We start from the raw sequence: 22005 nt of genomic DNA on the forward strand, positions 1-22005 counted from the left end.
TTCTTCTACTCATAAAAAGAAAAAATCTATTAACTTCAGTTTTGTTACATGCGGTTAGCTGGATGTCAACGTTTTGATTTGGTCCCTGTCTGTTAGAGTGATAGGATTTGTTTTTGTTTTTCTAAGCACTGGTTTTGAAGAGGAATATGATTGTTTAAAAAATGTGAACTGGAACAATTGGTCCTTATCACAGAGATAATGTTGAAATATGAAGATACTAAACAGACTCCTATCACTGTGCCACCTCTTAATGTAATCCCCCAACACATTTTTACTCAATGTAAGTTCAGAAATATTACAATGATATTCACCCAATTTTGTTAAGAAAAAAATGAGTATCCCCTGGGGCGCTGACATGTGCACATCTGATTTAGCAATACAAATGTCATAAGATGTGCATTTATCACTATTGAGAAATGTAATATATATTATCAACTGATGAAACATGGGAGACAAAAATTGGATATAACCTTGCGTCAAAAAAAAAAAAAAAAATTATTCTATTTCTTCCTTCCCAGTTAACAGACCCAGATTACTAATAAATAATTATACAGGTAGTGGACAAAAAAATGGAAACACCAATGTAAAGTCACTTAATAGGGTGTTGGGGCACCACGTGCAGCCAGTACGGCCTATATACTCCGTGGTATAGAGTCTACCAGCCTCTGGAATTCTGTCAAAAGGCGTCATTCCAGAATACCCCATAAACGCTCGACTGGCTTCAGATCTGGTGACTGAGAAGGTCATGACATATGGATAACATCAGTGTCATGCATGGATATCACGATCCTGGAGTATGCGCTTCCGCCCACTGTTGCTCTTTGCTGATGATGTCTTTCCCTCAGAGTTCCATGCCGGCATCACCTTAGACACCATTGCTCATGAAACATCAACAAGTTGAGCTGTCTTGGTCACTGAAGCGCCTGCCAAACGCGCCCCAACAATCACCCCTCTTTCAAAGTCACTGAGGTCTCCTCTTGTAGCCATACTAGCCATAACTATAGGCAACCAGGCCTGCCCAGCATTTTTATACATGACCCTAAGCATGCTGGGATGTTATTTGCTTAATTAAAGCATGAGCCTTATTTACCCAGATGTTTTCATTTTTTTGTCCACTACCTGTATGTGTGTGTGTGTGTGTGATATATATCATATATATATATATATATATATATATATATATATATATATATATATACCTTCAATTGGATGACCTTCAACGTTCTTGGAATCAATTGTTCTGTATATTGGTGCAACTTCATTCTAAGTAAAATTATTTTCACTTAAGTGGTTATAGATAAAATGTAACTTCATGGGAATGATGGCTTTTAAACCAAGTTTTAGGAAAGTTATTGCATCAGTGACTCACAAGCCTCATCAGTGGCTGTAAATTTCAAATATTTCAAAGGTTTTTTTTCCCTAATTTTTTATTTTTCAGCCATGTTAAAAACCATGAACGGGATTATAAAAGCACATGCAAAATACTTGGGGTATCTTTTATTTCGACATGTGCTTTTAACAAATTTTGTTTCAAGTAATTTATATTCTGTACAACTTTAAAAAGCAGTGCACTTTGCCTAGAAAACATGCAAACATCAAAACAGATTCTCCTTTAGACAAGTAATTGGATTCAAATCAGCATGCAACATAAAACAGTTCCCTGCATGCTCTTCTGTTTTGAAACAAGCATGTACAGTGCCTTGTTTAACTGGCAGTGTTCCATAAAAAATATAAAATGAACAATAACTTTATAGGTTATGGTTAGGAAAATCTACAGCATTCTTGCATATGACAGTATCCTTGTAGACCCCTGAGTCAAACATAAGAGGATTTTGATTTGTAAAGAATACGAACAGCCACAATAATGGCAGAGCAGGTCATTTGGGTTGACACTATTTCCCAGGAAGACCAGGATCTGAAACGTGCCTATGCAGGCCCAACATTCCAATGGTACTTGGAGAAGAATCTGGCAGGGAAGGATGTCTGCTTGGTAGAAGAACATATTTGGACTGCTGTTGATGAAATGGACCTGTTAGGTCACGTTCCTGTTCCAAAAAGGAAGCTAAATTATCTTCTGATGCTGTGTTCCGGTGTACCCTGCTGGATTTTACAGTGGGCTTTTCCAAGTCTAAAAATTCTGGACTCTGAAAAAACAAAGAAAGGAAACTAGGAAATCAAAATATGCTTTGTTTTATGCATAATTAATGTGTTCTTTTTTGGCTTAAAAAATTGAACTGATAATATATTCATGCATGACCACAGGGGACCCAGGGTGTTAATTAACAGATAACTACAGGGTGTATTGAGTGTACAAGGTTATAACAGTCTTCAAATTGAAGTTGAGGATGTAATACTAGCAAGGGAGACTGTTATATCCAAGTACACAGTCCTCTAGCTGATGTTATTGAATTGTTTGGTCATGTTCCTGTTGCAATAAGGAAGCTAAATTATCTTTTGAGAATATGACATCTGCTTTGGACCTTCCTCATTTTAAGTTCCTAAATTAAATGAGTCATTCAGCGTCAGGCTACTGTTGGTATGCTGTCAATGGGAAGTTGTTTATCCAACCTGCACAATATTGCTTTATCGCTGGATGACAGCATTTTGAATCCCTGCAAAAGTTTCCACTTGTCATATAATACAAGTTATACTGGTAAGCATCTAAGTGTTAACTTTCACAGCTTTATAAAATCATTGGAATCTTGAGTCAAAATCAAAACATAATGAGCATGCTACAGAGATACACATTCATAGTTTAGTTACTTAAATTAGTTAGTTAATCTTACATTCTGTTTGGCATATGAAGGTTTAGGCTTGGTAAATAAATGTGTACTTGTATGATTTTAGTTGGCTATGCTGAATATTTTTTCTGGGTTTGTTATATTACATTATGTTACCTGTGATGAAGTGCTGAAGCTCCTGTCTGTTTTTATTGCTGCAACAGGCTGAACTCGAATGGCTGGTCTCTGATACTCTGAACTGGCAGTGACCGTGCTGTAAGCAGGGGGCCCTAGTGTGGACTGCCGCTGCAGTATCTGAAGAATTGTTTGCATGTCATTCGTCATCTGTGATTCCAGCCTGGTAAAGTAAAAAAATAAATGAAAAAAAAAAGTTATGATCGATTCGCAAATTCACCAGAAAAGTGGTTATACTGTAGGTAACAAAACGGTATCTGCAACTATGTAGAAGAAAAAGTAAAGTAAGTAAAATGCGCAGGCATGATAAACCCTTCCTTGGGGAATTGCATCAACTGCTACAATGCCTTAATGATCCCAAACTAGCTGACTTCTACAGAGGCAAAGGGAGCTGGAGAAATATTGCGTACATTTTCCCAGCAAAGGTACATTACTTTATGTTGATTATTTAATGTTGTTCAAAGTATGCATTACATTAAGTTAGATATATTTCTGTTTGCAAACCATACGTTTAGTTCGTCTTGCAATTCACTGGTCATTTCACCTGAAGAGTGAATATGTGCCCATCAGAGGGGGCAAGGGAGGCAGTGCCCCCTCAAAATTTAAAAGTACAAAAATTAAATAAAATAATAACCTCCTCTCATTTCACTGATAGGGGACAGGACAGAACCCATAATGGCAGTAACACACAACACTGCTTGTGTTACACAAGCTGGAGACATTTCTTTACCATAAAGTAGTATAGTACGAGACTCAAATTACACACGCCGTTTTCATGATGAATCTCTGATTTAGTAAAAAAAACAACACCAGGTGGAGCTGTTGCTCTCATTATTTAACAGATTGTGGGGTCTGCTCATAAAGAACAGAACAGATGGCCTGTGTATCCCTCTGCCGAGGCTGTTTCTAAATCCCTAAATAACAAACATGTGTTCTTAAAATCTAATTATAGACCTGGATCTTACGTTAGGTAACACCAACAATTTAAAGAGCTAAGACAAATGTAGGACTAAAATAATGGCAATGGTTTTAGAACAACAATTGAACTGCATTTGCAATAACGTTGTTTGTTGTTAGTTTTACAACACCCTTGTTTTCTTCTTCTTCTTCTCAGAAAATGTCAGATCCAAATTTCTGTCTTATTCCTTTGTTTCTGAAGTACCTTTGCAGACTTAGAAAGTCTGAGGAAAAGATACCCTGAATGCACAACAGTGAAACCCTACCTGTAGATGTATCATATTGAAAAGCTTTAAAATGTGTATTTTATTTTTTGTTAGAAGATATTCAAGCAGGCTAGGGAACACTTTATTTAATTTGTGTAGGTGTGGGTATTGTTTTTGGAAATTACCCTTGATCTTAACCAGGTTGAATGAGAAACATTTCTTCATAGACTTATCTTGTATAGTACCAGACTTACTGTAAACATCTTTTTGAATACCATAATATTTGAACATTTTACCAATCTGCCATGCCAGATAATACAGTGTACATATTGTTTTTGTTTCTTGTATAATTAGTATTTTAGCTTTTTTTTGTTTAAAATCTGCTTTTCCACATTCCACATTCTGACATTGGTATTGTTCTCTTATCACTGATTTCATTTACTGTAACTTGTACATGGTCTTTGACAGTTAACCCAATATCCAAACTACAAAAGAATGATCAGACAAGCAAAAATAACATGCAGTCGAATCAGTACGGCCCCTTAATCTTGACAACGTAAAGCTTGTATTGTTAGAGTTTTCCTTTACCTATTTAGCTGTTCTCGAAGCAAGTCTAATCTGTGCTCCACTTCCCCATACATGATGTCACTTTCAGTTTCTGAGAGACCTCGTGCAACTTGAGATAATGCAGATTGTGCTGACTCATCGAGATATTCCTTTGTTTTTTTTCTCTCCCATTCTCCAGCTCTGAGATCTGTAACAAATGAGATTACACCAAATGGAACATGTAACCTGAGACTTTTCGTTTTGTACACCCAGAACCATTTGTATTGAGGGCATCATTATTAATCAACACAGTTACAAAAGACAAGATCAGAGCAAGATACATCATACACTGGCAAGCTGGTATAGCACAGTATATTGCCATTGTTTTTTTTGTTGTTTTTGTTTTTTTTTTTTAATTTCAGACTCCTGTAATAAGATTCACAATCTCAGCACTTATATAAAATGACAAATGACCAAAACGAGCAAGCCCAGTTTGTTACAGGAAAGGTTAAAGATCAATTGATTGATTTTAAGGTTATTGTGCAATTTAAATCAATTGCCAGGGAATTCCTGGTAATAGTAATCAAATAAAAACACTTGGTTACAATAATCGTCCACAAGCAGAGGGAGATACATGCAGTTTACCACTCTCTACCAGGAATGGTCAACTCCAGTAGTTACCTGCTTTGGAGGTTTAATTGGTACAATTAAATAAAAGAACTAGGGGTAGAATAAATCTAGAGCAAATGCAGCATGTGCGTTCGAAAAAAGCTATGGGAATCGTGCAGCTTTCCAGTTTGCAGCTTCTCTTACACAGCATCAAACCATTCCTGAAAATTAGGTCGTTGCAATGAGAGGGAAGATATAGTATAACGCAGGATATTTTACTTTTAAAATTTCAACACTCAAACGCCCCTGTGTTTTTTAACAAAGGCATGCTTTAAAAATGCATTAAACTGTATAATATATACCAACATTTGGGTATCATTGTTACTTGGCTACAGTTCTTCCAGCAACTCTATAAATGTAGGTACAGGATGTTACCTTTGTAAGAATGACTCAGTTTTTCAAGTCTGTTTTTGGTCTGGATTGCGGCTGGATTAACGAATGCAGGATATCCAATGATACCAGAACATAATGGCATTGTTTCTTCTTCCACAGTGGTAGAAAAAGATAATGAGCTGTCTTTCCTCTCTTCTAAATCTTTACTTGAACATTGGAAATATGTCGGGTTCTCTTTTGTTGTGTCACCATCCTTATCTTCACTGCTCACCACTGCAGAAAGGGAATAATTATCAGGGTGTAGGGAAAGTTCAGATTGAAGTTAAATCTCAGTACTTTATTTACTAATTTTATTGTAAAATAAACTCTGAGCAGGATGTGACTACCTACTAAAAAAAATTACACTGCAGTACATATTGTGCAAGACTACACAAGAATAATTTGGCGTTTCAGTCTAAATGTAATATCTTTCTGCGCTCCAAGCAAAAAAGCTAAATAAATTAGGTTTCTGATTATGTTTGGAAAACAATTTGCATTCAAAGAATGCCATAAGCAAGATTTTGATAAAGCAATGTCACATTAATATTACTAAAAGCTTTTGGTACAGTAATTAAAACACAAACTCTCCTTTACACTCTTATTTGTTTATCTTGCATGTGTGTGTGTGAGCCACATTTGCCAGACTGGATCATATACAAGTGAATGTTAATCTGGGGTGCATTTTGTTGTTTATGTCTGCTGTAGATAGGGAATATTATCTTACTGTTTAGAACTGCTCCTTACATCATTTGAGCTTTTGCGATTCTGGAGTTTCAGTTTAATTCACCCCCAAAGTTAAAAATTTTCCATCACTGAAATGCTGTTTCTTTAACAAAAGGTCTTTGCAAAACACAGAAATGTTATACATGTGTAATAGGGCAGAGGCTGGGTCAAACCGGCAACCAAGCTTAACTGGCTTAACCTCTATGCAGGCTCATCTGCATTCGTGGTTAGAGAGCTTTTCAAACCCATCTCTTCTCACAGAGTGGTTAGAATCCGGAACGTCAGACCATCACACAACACTACCTGTTATACCTGCACACGTATATGTGCTGACCAGTATAATAATCTCAAGGTAAAAACCATAATTTCCAAAAACGGGGTGTCTCTAATGTCATTTTATTTGAGAGAGTTTACAACACAAAAGAGGGCCTTATTCTCCTGTTTTAAAGAGTGCCAGAGTGTGTATGTGTGTGTGTGTGTGTGTGTGTGTGTGTGTGTGTGTGTGTGAGTGTGTGTGTGTATTTTGGCAGTACCAAATCTGCGATCAGCTTTAAATCACAAACACATGCTGACAGCAGCAGCCCACATGTGAGGTGCAGGTGGGGCCACTATGATTGGTCGGTGCTCTGCTTTCTACTGTTATCAGAACAAAAGGCTTAAGCAATAATGAAAGTTGAGAAGAGCAAGGAATACCCTTAGTTTAAATGGCTTGTAATATATCTGGAGCTAGGTAAGGCCACATGCTAAGCCAAATATAACCTCCCCCTGTTGCTATACGACTACAGTCCTTCGTTCCTTTTATTTATTTGTATTTATTTTAATAAAGTTAATGAACAGAGTCTTTGTGCTGACAATATAATTATCAGTAGCAGTCTATCCAATTGGTGTCTTTCCTTCTGTAGTACTTTAGCATATAGCTAGCTTTTAATCTCTGCTTCCTAACCAAGTATTTGGTGGTCAGGAATCCTTTACATGATCTGTCCAGGGTTCTGAATTGACTCAGTGGTAACTACAATATTTTTTCATATCTAGTATTGTACCATAGTAGAAATGAAAACACAGGGAATACATATGACTACAATACATTTATGTATATGCTAATGCTTGAAGAATGCACAAAAAAACCCAAAACAAAACATTAAAAACTCCTGCATTACTCTTTAATACTACTGCTTGTAGTATAACTAGCATGCTATCATTCCTTTTCCAAATACTGCACTGGATTTATTGCACTATCTAGAATATTCCTTCCAAAAAGAATCAATGTGTATAAAAGGGCAATTGTACAACAGTTCTTACTCTATATCAGAAAGGCACTCTGTATGTGCACTTATTATATTCTTTGTCAACCATAATAACCTGGCTTCTTTCTCTTCACTGTGCCTAAATGAGTCACCCCTTCCATTGAACAACAGCTAGAAAAACAGCACAGAACCTTCAAAAGCTGTCTTTGAAATGCTGTCTAAGGAATCTCTAAGGCTGCCAAAAGGTGCTAATTCTATTGCTACTTATCATCATCAAGCAGATTTAATTAAGTAAAAATATATATTAATACAAACATAAAATAAATCAATAAAATAGCAAATGCAAAATAGAAGTGTACCAATTTTATTAACTATTCAGTGAAAAAAACATACACATGACTTACCTCTCTCTGTTTTACGTTTAAAGGAAATTTTTCTTTTACGAACTGTACTGTCCTCCTCATCTGAATCATTACTTTGTGAATAGTCAGTCTGTATAAAATAAAAATTGTAAATTGCATGTTAATGACACTTTTATGTTCTGTGAAGATGATAGATATCTATATTGTAACAGCATAAGGTTCTACAAAAACATCTTCACTAACTGTTTCCCCTACCCGACATCACACGCCATATGCTGTAGTAATAAATGGGTTGAGACAGTTGCCCTTTCGTTTGAAGAAAGCTCACATGGATGTTTTAACTGTGTTTTGTTCTACTATTAAAGCCATAATAATGCTATATATCAGAACTGGATCCCTGGTAAACATTCTTACTTTAACACCATAATGTGAACGATGTATCTTAAAACACTTTAAACATGAAACGTAATTATTGATTTATTTTTTCTGATGTCCAGTGTTCCAATGGAACATTTTACAGAAATATAATTGGGTTTACAAAGCACTGTTCATTTTGCAGCCTTTTTTTTTTTTTTTTTTAGCTTTAATAAAGTAAATACTGCTATTTCTCTGCATTTATCTTTTTTTAGGTCATACAGACTGATAATTATGATAAACTGTCTGGCCCTGGGTATGCCGCTGATCTAAATACAATCTAAATGCAATAACTCCATTAACTGAAAACTAAAAACAGGTGGCAGAATTAACGCACATAATGACGTTAACGACCTTTGGTTACCATGTGGTTACCAGACATCAGCCTAAACGACTTATGAAACCACACAACCGTACACAGCATAACTATACTTTTACAATTTAAAAATATGACAATTCCAAATCTAACATGAAATACTGCCCTATTATTATGGCTTCCGGTAGTTTGTAGTTTTTTTGATTACATGACGTTAAACAAAAGATCTAAATTATGTTCATATTTTTTATTTTTATTATGTTGTAATCCTAAAATTGTAGGTGATGCAAAATGTTTTGCCATATCTATTGGTCTCCCCTGTCAAGCATTGAGCATGTCAACCCCTGCTAAGCTTTCAGGATCAGAATGATACCAGGGCAAAAAAACCCAAAAAACAGTACGTTATGATTACCCTGCTGCAGTGTTACAGGTATCAGTGTTTTACTGTAGGCATTCAATAGCTTAAACAAACTCACACTAAAGACATACCTTGGAATTATCATCTCTTAGGTTAAATGTTAGCTCCAAATTGGTCAAAAAGTAATCAGCAAACTCTGGATACATATCCAGGACCTCCAAGAGATCTTCTCTTTGAATTTTATGCAGATCACAATACGTTAAAGCTCTGACGTCTGCATTGGATTTTCCAGGTTTTGCATACAGATGGATCATTTCTCCAAATATGTCATTCTTCCCTAAGGACAAACACATTCATGGTTAATTACTAAGGACCTTTGGATTTTGGCTCAACGAAATGAACAGTAAGGTGGTAAATTGGATATAGGAAAATACATATGTATGCTATAAACAGGGGACACATGGTGCATCCATCTTTATTTTGATTGGTTTTTATACATGTTTTGTTTATTGCATAAGTTTATTTTCCTGAAATATTTTTTGACAGCAAAAAGGTCATTTTAAACTGATCAGGACAAAGTTATTGGTCAAGCACAAAAGAGCTGCTGTACTGGTGTACTGTTGCGGACTCACAGTGACCTGACAATATGGATGGCTGTCATGTGCTAATTACCTTCTATGAATATTCTTGTTTGACACAAAATGTAACCAAGCCTGCCAATTCCAGCATGGGCTGTTCAAATAACTTCAGCCATCACACCCTGCAATAGTGCAATATTAGCAGTCCCAGAGAGCTGAACCCCCAGGCTACCTCCTGCCATAGCTAATTCATATAAAGCAGTACACAAGTACACAGGGTTGCTGGCCTATGCCAGCTCACCTTACATAACCTATTTTATTTTTTACTTCTCTCACACTTAATAACAGCACAACAAAATAAAAAATAAAGCAATACAAGCCTTAATTCACATACATAAGTTTAATTAACATGCTGTTTTCTTAATTAACTTTGGGCTTATTACTTTAGGTTTTAATTAACTCTGTGTGATTTGTGGCAGCGATGGAAAGAAAAAGACTACAAATCAATTTTAATCACTTTATTTTTTGGCGCATTGTTATTTGTAACACTTTGTCTGACCTGGTGCCAGATAAACTCCCCCATGTCCTGGGTGGACATGGGAGAGAATTGGTCCATAGCCATTTTATGTGCAGTGTGATAATCAGCTTATTTTTTTTTTAGGAATGAATACATAAGGTTGAGAAGATTTGTTGAAGATTTACTGCAGTGTGGCCTTATTATGTCAAGAGTTTCTCTGAAGACCGTTTATACTGTGAAAAATGAACAGTTTAAGTAAGGCTTAGCCTTGAAAACCTGCTAGATGCTAGCAGCATTGAGAGACACCAGCACTGAAAAATAACCTAATTATACAAAGGAACTGTCAATAACTCAGGGATGGAAATGACCATTGACTTCAGATTTACTGTGTGTCACCAGGACCTTTAGGTTAAACAACAGAAAAAGCCAATCAATAAATCTTTTTCTCTCTCTCTCTCTCTCTCTCTCTCTAGTAGATAGTGTGATATGCAGACAGAACTAGCAGTGTTGCATTCTGCAGTTCATCATGGACTCTGGATATGTACTCATGAGACTTTTTTTTAATTTTTTGCGTCAATCTTCAATGTACTGCACCTACGATATGCACAGATGGATGTCTGTGGGCATCAACTAATTTAATCCTAGATGTTTAAGTATCGCAATTTATTATTAGCCTACAATAGCTCTGTTTTTTTTTATAAGCAGCTCAAAGCTGAAGCTTCTAAAATACAGTTTGTCACTGTATCGGCTAAGCTTACATCAAGGATTATAGTTTAATCATTTTAGACCCAATCTGTGTTAAACATAAGGTTAAAACTACTAGAGTACAAAAAATTCATTTATATATATATATATATATACACACATAGATAGATAGATAGATAGATAGCTAGATAGATAGATAGATGGAAGCAGTTCATATCTAAATAGCAATTTGAATATATTATTATTATTATTTAACTACTACACTTCTGAAATTCATTAATATGGTCTTGTAGCCATAAATCATTCCTCTTCAGTAATGTTAATAACAGTAATATTAAATGTGGATGGGGACCAGCTTCCATCTACTCTTTGAGTGTCAAGTTGAATCAAGATTTCAATAGTGCAGACTTTTTCTTTTAGTTAAGATGTCATGTTGGGTACCTGAGGGAATGTCAGACTTTGCAAATTAGCAGATATTACATTTGAAAAGGCAATTCTCAACAGGCTCAACTGGAGGCATTTCACCAGTCCCCGTTAATGATACAGAGCTCATTATAAGTGGTGTGCAATTTCTGGTTTATTTTACATGACAAGCTGTGAACCCCCCCTCTTTATATATATATATATATAGATATATTTATATATATAATATATATATTATATAATATATATATATATATAATATATATATAATATATTATTTGAAGTTCAAACAACTTATTCTCGGGTTCTCATGAAAGCCAGAATTGAAAAAGGAAATGAACTGAGAAGCACTTCGAGAATAGCTGGAGCAGCTCTAGGCTACATTTCTCACACTTGAACACTGAAATCAGTGTGTTTGAACTGAAAAGAACTATTTAATTGAGCATGCCTTTAACCTTTAAAGCATCTTTTATTGAGCCAATGCTTTTAAATTGTATTGTATGACCCGTTTATGTTATTTTAGTTATAGCTAGTGTTATTATATTTAATGCATGTTCCTGGCAAAGGTTGAATATCACACAATAAACAACCCTTTATTTACAACAAGCGACATAATTCAGATATAATTATGCATGAACTACAAATATAATTCATTGCAAAATTAGCATCCTTAGTTCAAGAATTACACTTTTTTTTGTTTGTTTGTTTTTTTATGAAACACCAAACCCGATTCAAATCTGTCCCGATTCAGTACCATCAGACAAACAGCTTTCAGCTCTAGTCGGTTTCTATCAGACAGTTGATAACCGCTGCTACATCGTGGCATCAACTATGAATCAAATTTAAAACCAATCTGCAAGTACCGTCTTTTTCATTTAGAGACTGACAGTTCAGTAACATAGCTCCATTCTGTACCCGACGAATCATTACAAGTTCAAGGTAAATTTACATTAAAGTGTTGTTTTAAAGACAATTAGTTTTCTAATAGCAATTGTGCCCTCTCGATGAAGGCTCTCCCGTGTGGTAGCTGACCTTGACTTTCATTAGCCCCCTCCCCTTTCAGCTCAGCATGCAAAACTCCCCACCATCACTTCACTGATGGACACTATCGCTTAATTGAACAGTCACATTAATATGAACTTGTAATGAAGGCTTGCCAGTCACTATTATAAATAAATAAATACAGTATTTCTCTATTAACTGAATATCAGCTTAACATTACGAGACACATTAAATACTAACCTAGTATTGCAACGACAATGTCATCCTTCAGGATTTCAATTGAGCCTCGAGACAGGAAGTAGAGTGCAGTCAGAACATCTCCACCATGGACCAGTGTGTCTCCAGGGGGTGAATGCGTCGTTTTAAACTTCATGGCCAAAGCTCTCAAACAGCCTTTGGTGGCACCTCTAAAAGCCTTGCAGCTCTGAAGCAAATTCTGATTCAGGTGAAGGCAAATATCAGCCTGCAGACACTCTGGAAATCCCTTTAAGACCTAACAAGAAAGTATTTTATAAATAGGGTTGTTTGTAATTTATATTTAATTCGTCTCAGAAAGAAAAAAAAAACAAAACACACACACACACACGTGTAAGGTAGACATATAGATAACATACGATAAATACTACCATACACTTTCAATCATTTGAATAATTGAATTATTATGTTTGCTGATAGAGTCTTAATGTATTTGTTTATTTATTACATTGTTTTTGTAATTGTTTGCCATTTATGCTGTACCTTCCTTGGTGTTCCTTACTAATTAACAACACACCAGAATAAACTGGGAATCATAAAATAAAACACTGCCTTGATATAAAATAAAATGCTAAGTACGTGCTATGATATAACAAGTAGTTAATTACTGCAGAAACCCCAGTTATGATGACAAACTCCATATGACACAATTAACAAAGACATTGAGTGTTTCATGGGGATGTTTATACACATTAGTAATTTATTTTAAAAGACAAAAATACATTTCTCTGTATCGTGCAAACTGAAATAGTAACTCACAACATTATTTTATGTATGTATGTATGTATGCATTTATGTATGTATTTATATATTTATTGATTTACTTTTTAAATCAAAACTCTTCCCTTACCAACCAAAGCCTAATAGATATTGGATAAGAAGCAGTATATTTCAGCAAGCCAAAGGGGTGTGCTTTTTGAGCATCATGGTTTAACTGAACTCGACATACACGTTCTTGATTAAAAGCAAAAATGACAAATTTCACTGATGCAGCCAAAGCACTTGAGGTTTCTAAAAACAAATCCATCTTACAGTTTATAGCAATTGAATAACATAACAAAAAGTGGGCACTAGCACCCACAAACTATTAGATAAACTATTCTCTAATCATGTATCCCTATCAGATTTACCAAGGCAGAGGCTGTATGCGAACCTATGACTACCCAAGTGAGTACCTTAACTACTATGCAAGAGAGTCAGGCTCTTCTGTTAGTTTTTTTTAAAACTCATCTCATCAATAGGGTGCAGAATCCATAACTGCAGTGCATCTCACAGCACTGCCCTTTACACAGGATCAGCACTCACAGTAATGCTTTGCTCTTCGCTTCATATACAGTACAGTGAATTTTGTGTTTGTAAATTGTGTTTGTTGAGAGAATGTCTGGAGTGATAAGTGAAGTGACTCACAAGGTGCTCAGTATCTGGAATGTAAAGTGAATTGTATAAACTTTTATTATGATTATAATTGTGATGATTATTCATAACTCATACACATTGCAGACACTTTCTATACCACCCCCCCACCCCCCAATATACAGCATACAAGGTGTGCATTGGTTTCAAGTATCACTTAAGTTATATTAATTTTTCAGTTAATTAAACCCTTTGCTAGATCAAGTACTTTATAAAACTTACCTTCTGGGGATCAGAGTAATCTTGAAGTGAACTATCACTCCTTTTTAAAATGGAAATGGTTTAGCTCATTTTAATGATACTGTAGGAAAGTGGTAAAGTAAGGAAAATACCAGCCATCTAGGCTTGTAGTTTTACTGTCATAAACTATGAAAACTATTTACATTTTCAAAGTGTTCTCTTCTACTTCATTATTTAAAGGGTGTTTATTTTTTCTCTATATAAGATAATGGTGATTTGACTAAGGTGGACTTTTATTGGTATACAATACATCACAGGTATGAACATAACTTATAATGTAAAGTATATGGTTAAAAATTAACAGAAGTCATTTTATGAATACATGTACATATAATGCAACACATAACATATTCATCTTTTTGATAAGAAAAGAAAAACCTGTTAATGTTTCAAAATATTCCTGTATATATTACTTTGTTTAATATAAAGTGATTTAAAAAGAATAATAATAATAAAAAAAAAACATTAACAGGTTGATTTCTTAAAAAAAAAAATAAAAAAAAAAATAAAAAATCATATACAGACGCAACATCTTTAAAATGAATCTCAATGTTTCCGTGAATTTGTGGAGCAGAAAGGTTTGGCAACATTTGGCAAGGGCAGTCAGTTATAAAGTGTCATAACTAAAAATCTATTTCTAGCTCTCGAAAAAGAGAATGTCACTAAGATTTTAGCATAAGTAATTATGTTTTAGATATGATATGAAAATAATGGTAGCATGTTTCAATAAACAGATTTCATGCGTAAGCATGCATTCAAAACTACATGCAACTTTTTTACATATGCACATGATTTGGATTCCACTGAGCTGTATTAATAAGTTTCAGGTGTGTGCACGAGTCAAGTTTAAGAATCACTGTAGAACAACAGCTTGTACACTATTAATGCTACTTTTTAAAGAATGCAAATATCATTTTTCAAGTCATATGCATATGAACCCATGTATTATGCGGTAACAAATAATATGCATTGTGGGATAAAATAGGCAACTACTCTACAGTGAAAAAAGTAGATTTCAAGCACTGTACTTTATAAGCTTTCTAGGTATACATACTGTCTATATACCCCACATATCTTTACACTGTAGTTAAAATACATGTACCATAGTTACAAGAGCCTACTAAATCCCACAAATGAAGAATTATTTTACAAATTTAGCATACAGATCTGTATACAAATACCTCCTGCTCTTACCAGAGGGTGTAGTTATCCCATTAAATAAGTTGTGAAGCAGGCATGAAAAAGACAAGTCTTCGATAAGCATAGTGAATATAGACATGTGGAATACAGATTTGAGCTAGGCATAAATCATTTCACAATTCAATGATTATTATCTTCATTGAATATGTTATTCACAAACATTCATTCCAGAAAGCAATCAATTACTGTTATCAGTGTTATACAGGAATTACAGTGCAAGTATTCTCAATTGATGACCTGATTTCATAAAAGAAATATAGTCTGATAATTACATTCAGCAACAGAGAACATAACACAAATACAGGTATGTTATTGGCATTAGCGGTACTGCATCTTTTTACTCAGATACTGGTAATCTATTATACATACCATGTTCATGTCAATGCCATTGGTGTAGGTCCAAGCATGCTGGAAGTATTCTTCAAGTCGCTGACGCAGAGGATTGGGAATCTGGTGGAACCTGATAAATTCTTTTACCCGAAGCATCTGCATGTGGTACCTTGCTGTTCCCGAATACAGCCGCTGGATAATTGCAGAGACATTCCCAAAGATACTGGCGTACATTAGTGCTGAGGAAAGTAAGTATTGCACCAGTTAAACACATGCCTCTTACAGATCCTCGTTTTATCACTTTCTACCATCTGTTTAAGTTTATGTATTTTATAATCCTTAACTATAAGTCCTTAACTATATACTTCAAATACATTATACTCTTAATAATAAATAAATACATATGAATAATTTTAGCAACAGTCAAGTACTGAAATAAAGAGTTACGTTTTAGATAAGGAGTGGTTCCTCAGTAGGCAGTTAATTAGCTTTAAAATGCATACATCATGCTGTATTAGTGTATGCATGTACAACATTCTGTATGTGTTCACTCTATACTGAATTTCTGTACTTGTAAAAACACAATACCAGTCCAAAGCAATTGTAAAATGAGTTTGGACTCACAGCCAATCAGCATGACACATATGGAGAAGATTTTTTCTGAGTTGGTATTTGGAGACACATTGCCGAATCCAACACTTGTCAGACTGCTGAAGGTAAAGTAAAGTGCCGTCACATATTTATCCTTAATAGAGGGTCCCGAACTGGCATCACTGTAATTGTATCGCTTCCCAATCTGCTGCCCCAGCGAATCTAGCCAGCCGATTTTATGGATCAGGTACGGCCTTTCCACATTCCCAATGGCATACCAAATGCAAGCAAGCCAGTGTGCAATCAAAGCAAAAATGCACATGAGCAGCATCAGTACAGCAGCCCCATATTCAGAGTACCGGTCCAGCTTACGAGCGACTCTCACCAATCGTAACAGTCTAGCTGTCTTCAAGAGTCCAATCAAAGTGGTTGTCTGAGGAGAAGAAATATAATAAGATCATTACTGTTTCTGTATAATCCACTGGGAAGTCCAGCAGAATCCTCATAATAACTAATAACTGATTATTATTTTTAGACTTCCAGACAGGAAATGTGAACATTTATTCGATAATGTTAGGTCTGTTTAAAAAAAGAAAAAAGTAAAATATGTGGAACAAAACCTAAGATACTATTAAATTAGACAGCAATGCAAAAAGCAATGGTTTAGACACTACAGGTTTTAATTTTAATATACAGTTAATAATGATTTTTTTTTTTTCCATTATAGAACAGCAATACTTCCAGATTTCAAGCGATCAATATTAACATCAACTGTCACACAGCAGACTAATGGTTTAGTTGGAACACTATGGGGAAAGTGTTTTGGTTGCTCTTAAAGGATAACTGGCAAACATTTGTATCTGTTTACTTTATCGATTAACCATTGCCAGATAGTAGGAGCTATGTATCTGCCCAGCATGCAGTATTGCATTCATATCCTTGCCCTTTCTGTACACAGCTGGCATCTGAGCAGGATGCATGAACACAAAGCCAGGAGTTTGACTCTGTTTCCCTTTGGCAAGAGTGGACTCTTTCACAGCCTGCAGCAAGTTGCTTGATAACCTTAGGTTACCTTCACCAGGCACAGAAATTAAAACCTTTAGAGTAGCATCAATAAGGTACCAACACAGTCTAAAGTGCAGGAAAGTGAGCATTTAACATCAATGGCTTAGTCCAATTAAAAGTCTTACAAAACAAAGACACTGCACTATTTACTGTTTGTTGTAACATACTTTATATTTGTTTTCATCATCTTCTTCCTCAAGCTATACAATACATGGATACAAAATAGAAACACCTGCCTTTGAACTGTTAATAAACTGCTTAGGTATCACAGGCAGTCAGTTCGGCAATGATTTTGACATGCGTAGTATTTGAGCTATTCTAATTTGTAACCATTTCTAAAAACAGATCCTGCAGGGATGTTGGGACTGGAAATCTTAATCAAAGTCTGTTTTCCCGAATGGGCTGTAGTCATCATTTTTGATGCAGTCATTTATGCAGTCTTAGTTATGGAAGCACATGACAGCTGAGTCTACCATCAGTCTTCCTCTATCTAAGTCTGTCAGAACTCATTCTTTCTATTATGGCTAATGTGTCTGAAAAACAGCATTTAATGCTTCCTATTCAGAATCACTCAAAACTATATATTATTCATTCAAAACTAATGTGAATTCTCGACTAAGCAAAAATGTCTTACAGTATTATAATGAGTCTCACACCATAAGAAACAAGACAGGCGGACAGATTATTCAGTACCACTGCAAATCAAATATTCATCATAAAATAAGACTGCAACATTAGCAATTCCTGTTGAGTATATTTTCCCATGACCATACTATGCATTTGCCATTCAGCATTTACAAGGCTATGCCACACTTCTCTGTGATGTACCTTGCATGACTTTTAGCAGGGTTAACTATGCTATTAATATGCTTTATTCCACTGCTGTGTGTTTCCTGTGGTATGCTGCAGCGAACTTCTATGGGAGTGGATTAAAATATTAGTGCTGCTTTACAACCAATGCTATGTGTCTTTTCTAATGCAAACTTCCAGACAATGGGCCCGATCTTCGATCTTCGCGCAATCCCCTCGCTAAATTTGTGCCTCGCAAATAAAAATTGTGCTTTGTGCTTTGATATTCCAAAACGGCACAAGCAGTTAGTTGCGAGACATTGGAATGTAGCAGTTTTTTGAGCAAGTCGCAAATCTTGTTTGTGCCTCGCAAAACCGTCTGCACATTCACTACCAATATAGCAACTGCACACAATAGCCAAGCGAGAATGCAGAATGATGGACAGTCACCATTAGTAATGGCATTACCCCAACAAGCTGCTATCACTGGTCTCGCCACAGTATGTACCGATATGACAGCAGACAAGACCACACAATATATCGTGCACACATACCTATGGACCATTCAAATACACAATTGGCTCCATAGCTAGGCGTCGAGTTTTCAAATTAATGTACTGATAACGCCACTGTTTTATTGAATATGGACAATATTGTATCACAAGGAAATACTATATAGGTTTCTTTAAAGGCCAGCTGATCCAACATAGCTGTATGTTTTTGAAGTAAAATTAAAAAAAAAGGCTTTGGATACGCCCCTAAAATGTTAATTGTAGCCTACTGTGATTTCTCAATAAATGAACAGACTCTGTACAATTAGCAACATTGACAATCAGCAGACTGGACAGCTGCATAAACGGCCAGAAATTACAATTAACAGAACTGTTTACCCCGCCTCAGCTAACTTATGAATGGACTGCTGCAGAGGAAATTTAAAAAAAAGGAAAATATTGCACAGCCGACAACCAGTTTGGGGTCATACATGTACTAATATATTTGTGCACAGCTTTTGCAAAGGCTTTGTTGGGCACAAAAGTCGTCATCTTATATATTATAGATTATAAAATGATGTGTGTCTAGAAATAAGGTGTTTAGAAGTAGTATCCTAATTAATAGTATCCTAATACTAAGTGGGTATTCGGTATCACGTTTTCAGAATACTGGTATCCAGAATACGGATGGATTCAGAATACGGATCCTGTTTACATGGCATGGAATAGCTATTCAAATTTCCTACTATTCTGAATAAAACTGGAACAGGTGCCCGGATAGCAATATGGGTGCAGTCAATTGCACCTACCACGTGCGGCAGGTGAACAACCTCATAAAAACCCTGCATTATCTCTTCACTGTTTGCTCTGGTACTGGGGGATTTAATATGTTCCTCAGCACGTCGCAGCAACGCAGTTATGAAGCAGTGGAGGTGGCGGGACACTGCTTCCCAGTAGCCAGGATACACATACAGACAGACACTACCAACTGCTCAGACAAGGCATGACTGCGCAGGTTTGTTCTGGCCAGGTCATCATGCAACATATGGCATAGATGAGTCGAGATGATACATGGACACGATTTGTCGTTACTGAGCTCCTCATATGTGTGCCAAGGCCAGTGCACCCTTTCAGCATATCAAGGCATACCCAGCTGTTGCTGGGTGTGCTTTGCATCATTCACATCCACATGTCGACCGACACGCTGCATGCTACCCTACATTTTTTTAGTAGTGTGCGCGGAGTTAACACAGTCCTTTTACAATATTTATTCTGCGCGTCACAAACCTGGTTTTGTGCTTGGCGCATACCTTCGAATATACCATGATCATGCATATTGTCGGCCACTCCCCCCATATTGTGCGATGCATGCATTTTATTTCTGCACAGCGCAGAATGGATTGTGACGTGCAAAAGGACGTTTCGAATATGGCAACTTGGCACAATTTCAGCACAACGGCCATTTACGACGCGCATACCCCTCTGCGCAGTGCGTAAACCTTTCCAAGATCGGGCCCAATATGTTTTACATTTTACAAAACAACATATGTTGATAAAGTCTATTAATGATATTGGTACCTTTATGATATTGGTACCATACATTCTGACAGGTGCTATATATTTTTGGAAGCTTAACTGAAAAATATCTGTTTGGTTTATAATTGATTTGATGCTGTGTGACATTATTATTTTCAACAACTACCTAACAATTAATTCATAGTTACATGTTCAAACCAACACACAAACCTATACCATTACTCAATTAAAATAATATCTAGGCTGAGTAAATAGCAACAAGGTATCAATCAAATTAGAATGTTAGTCAAAACCTTGTAATCCTGTCTAAGGCCTAATCACCAGGTACTGATATTCTTACTTGCAAAAAGGATATATATATTGACAAATACAATACAATACAAATTATACTTATAAAGTGCTCTTCATGCTAGGACACACACATTGGCTTCACGATAAAATCTAAGTTACCAAATGAGCTTGTGATTATAATCAGACCCAACCATGAAACAAAACAAATAACACCCAAACACTCAATTGTGAACCTATATTTCTTTTAAAAGAGAAATTGATTATTCAAATAACAAATTCACTGGACTCCTAATAGCTTACCTCGTCTGACCCAGATCCAAAAATGAGCAGGTCAAAGGGTACTGCAGCGACCATGTCAATTAGGAACCAGCCCTTGAAGTAGTGAATAGCTATTTTTGCTGGATCACTCACCACCTCTTCATTTAGGTTAACATACGTTGTTCGAAAGTTGATGAGAATATCAATGATAAACATAATATCCACCATCAAGTCTACAACATTCAAGGGGCTGCAGGAATAGCCACACTCTCGTCTCTTTTGCTCCTCCCTGTCATTTAAAAGAAAGGCTGCAGAGTATGGCGTAAATATGGCAGTGTATATTACTAACAGCAAAATCAGCCAGTCCCAAACTGCCTTAAAGGGACTATAGTGAAGTATAGTGAACTTGTTGATGCGTGGTGTCTGAAGTTTGTACTCTGGTAAAACATCAGCTCCCAAAGAAAGGACCTAAAACCAAAAACACAAAGAACTGTTACAAGAACGATCAACTGGATTTAATTTGATTCAAATTAAGTGGATGCATATTTATATATAAGCCCAAGGAAAATTATGAAATAAATTAGAACACGTTATTTTCAAATTGTGAAATAAAAACACAGTTTGTTCCCTTATGGAAAGAAAAACAAAAAAACATATATTTTTAATATATGGTAGAAAAGTATGATCCTTATATTTTTCATATATAGAAATTGGCCACTTTGTTATATATTAAAATATAATGGATAAATTTAAAATATATTTGAGTCTGTAATCCATATATTTATTTCATATGTTGAAAATATATGGTGCACCATATATTTTCATTATTCTGTAATTCATATAAAATAAATATATGGATTACTGACTAAAATATATTTTAAATATATCCCATATATTTTAAATATATAAAAAAGGGGACAATTTATATATATGAAAAGTATAAGGATCATACTTTTGTACCATATATTAAAAATATATGTTTGTTCGATAAGGGTTATACATCTCCTTACAAAACCTGTGAGACCTACGTAGAGCCTGGAAGAGCATGACAGGTACAGTTTATGAAATTACTTTGTTAGCTATGATTGTGATGAGTCATAAACAAATGAAAATACAGCTTCCTGTATATTTGTCACTTTGTGGATAATAATAATAATAATAATAATAATAATAATAATAATAATAATAATAATAATAATAATATCTTTATTTTTATATAGTGACTTTCACAGTGGACCA

General features: G+C 35.4%; 1 protein-coding gene across 2 annotated transcripts in view; it reads right to left on the bottom strand.

The window, feature by feature from the left end:
* Positions 1-1211: 1211 nt before the first annotated feature.
* LOC121322646 (potassium voltage-gated channel subfamily H member 7-like) overlaps positions 1212-22005 on the bottom strand; it is a 61226-nt gene continuing 40432 nt past the window's right edge. Inside the window, exons 7-16 of one of the 2 annotated variants that reach the window (XM_041262830.1) lie at positions 20809-21234; positions 16370-16769; positions 15785-15984; positions 12548-12800; positions 9214-9419; positions 8037-8124; positions 5669-5899; positions 4667-4832; positions 2898-3078; positions 1212-2144 (exon numbers count right to left, since the gene is read on the bottom strand). In XM_041262830.1, the coding sequence (XP_041118764.1) occupies positions 1893-2144; positions 2898-3078; positions 4667-4832; positions 5669-5899; positions 8037-8124; positions 9214-9419; positions 12548-12800; positions 15785-15984; positions 16370-16769; positions 20809-21234 (2403 nt within the window). In that variant the 3' untranslated portion in view covers positions 1212-1892. Of the gene's footprint in view, positions 2145-2897; positions 3079-4666; positions 4833-5668; positions 5900-8036; positions 8125-9213; positions 9420-12547; positions 12801-15732; positions 15985-16369; positions 16770-20808; positions 21235-22005 lie in introns of those variants that run through there. The other variant, XM_041262829.1, reaches the window with a different exon arrangement.

Source organism: Polyodon spathula, chromosome 11 (assembly GCF_017654505.1).
Source record: "Polyodon spathula isolate WHYD16114869_AA chromosome 11, ASM1765450v1, whole genome shotgun sequence".
NCBI classification, from domain to species: Eukaryota; Metazoa; Chordata; class Actinopteri; order Acipenseriformes; family Polyodontidae; genus Polyodon; species Polyodon spathula.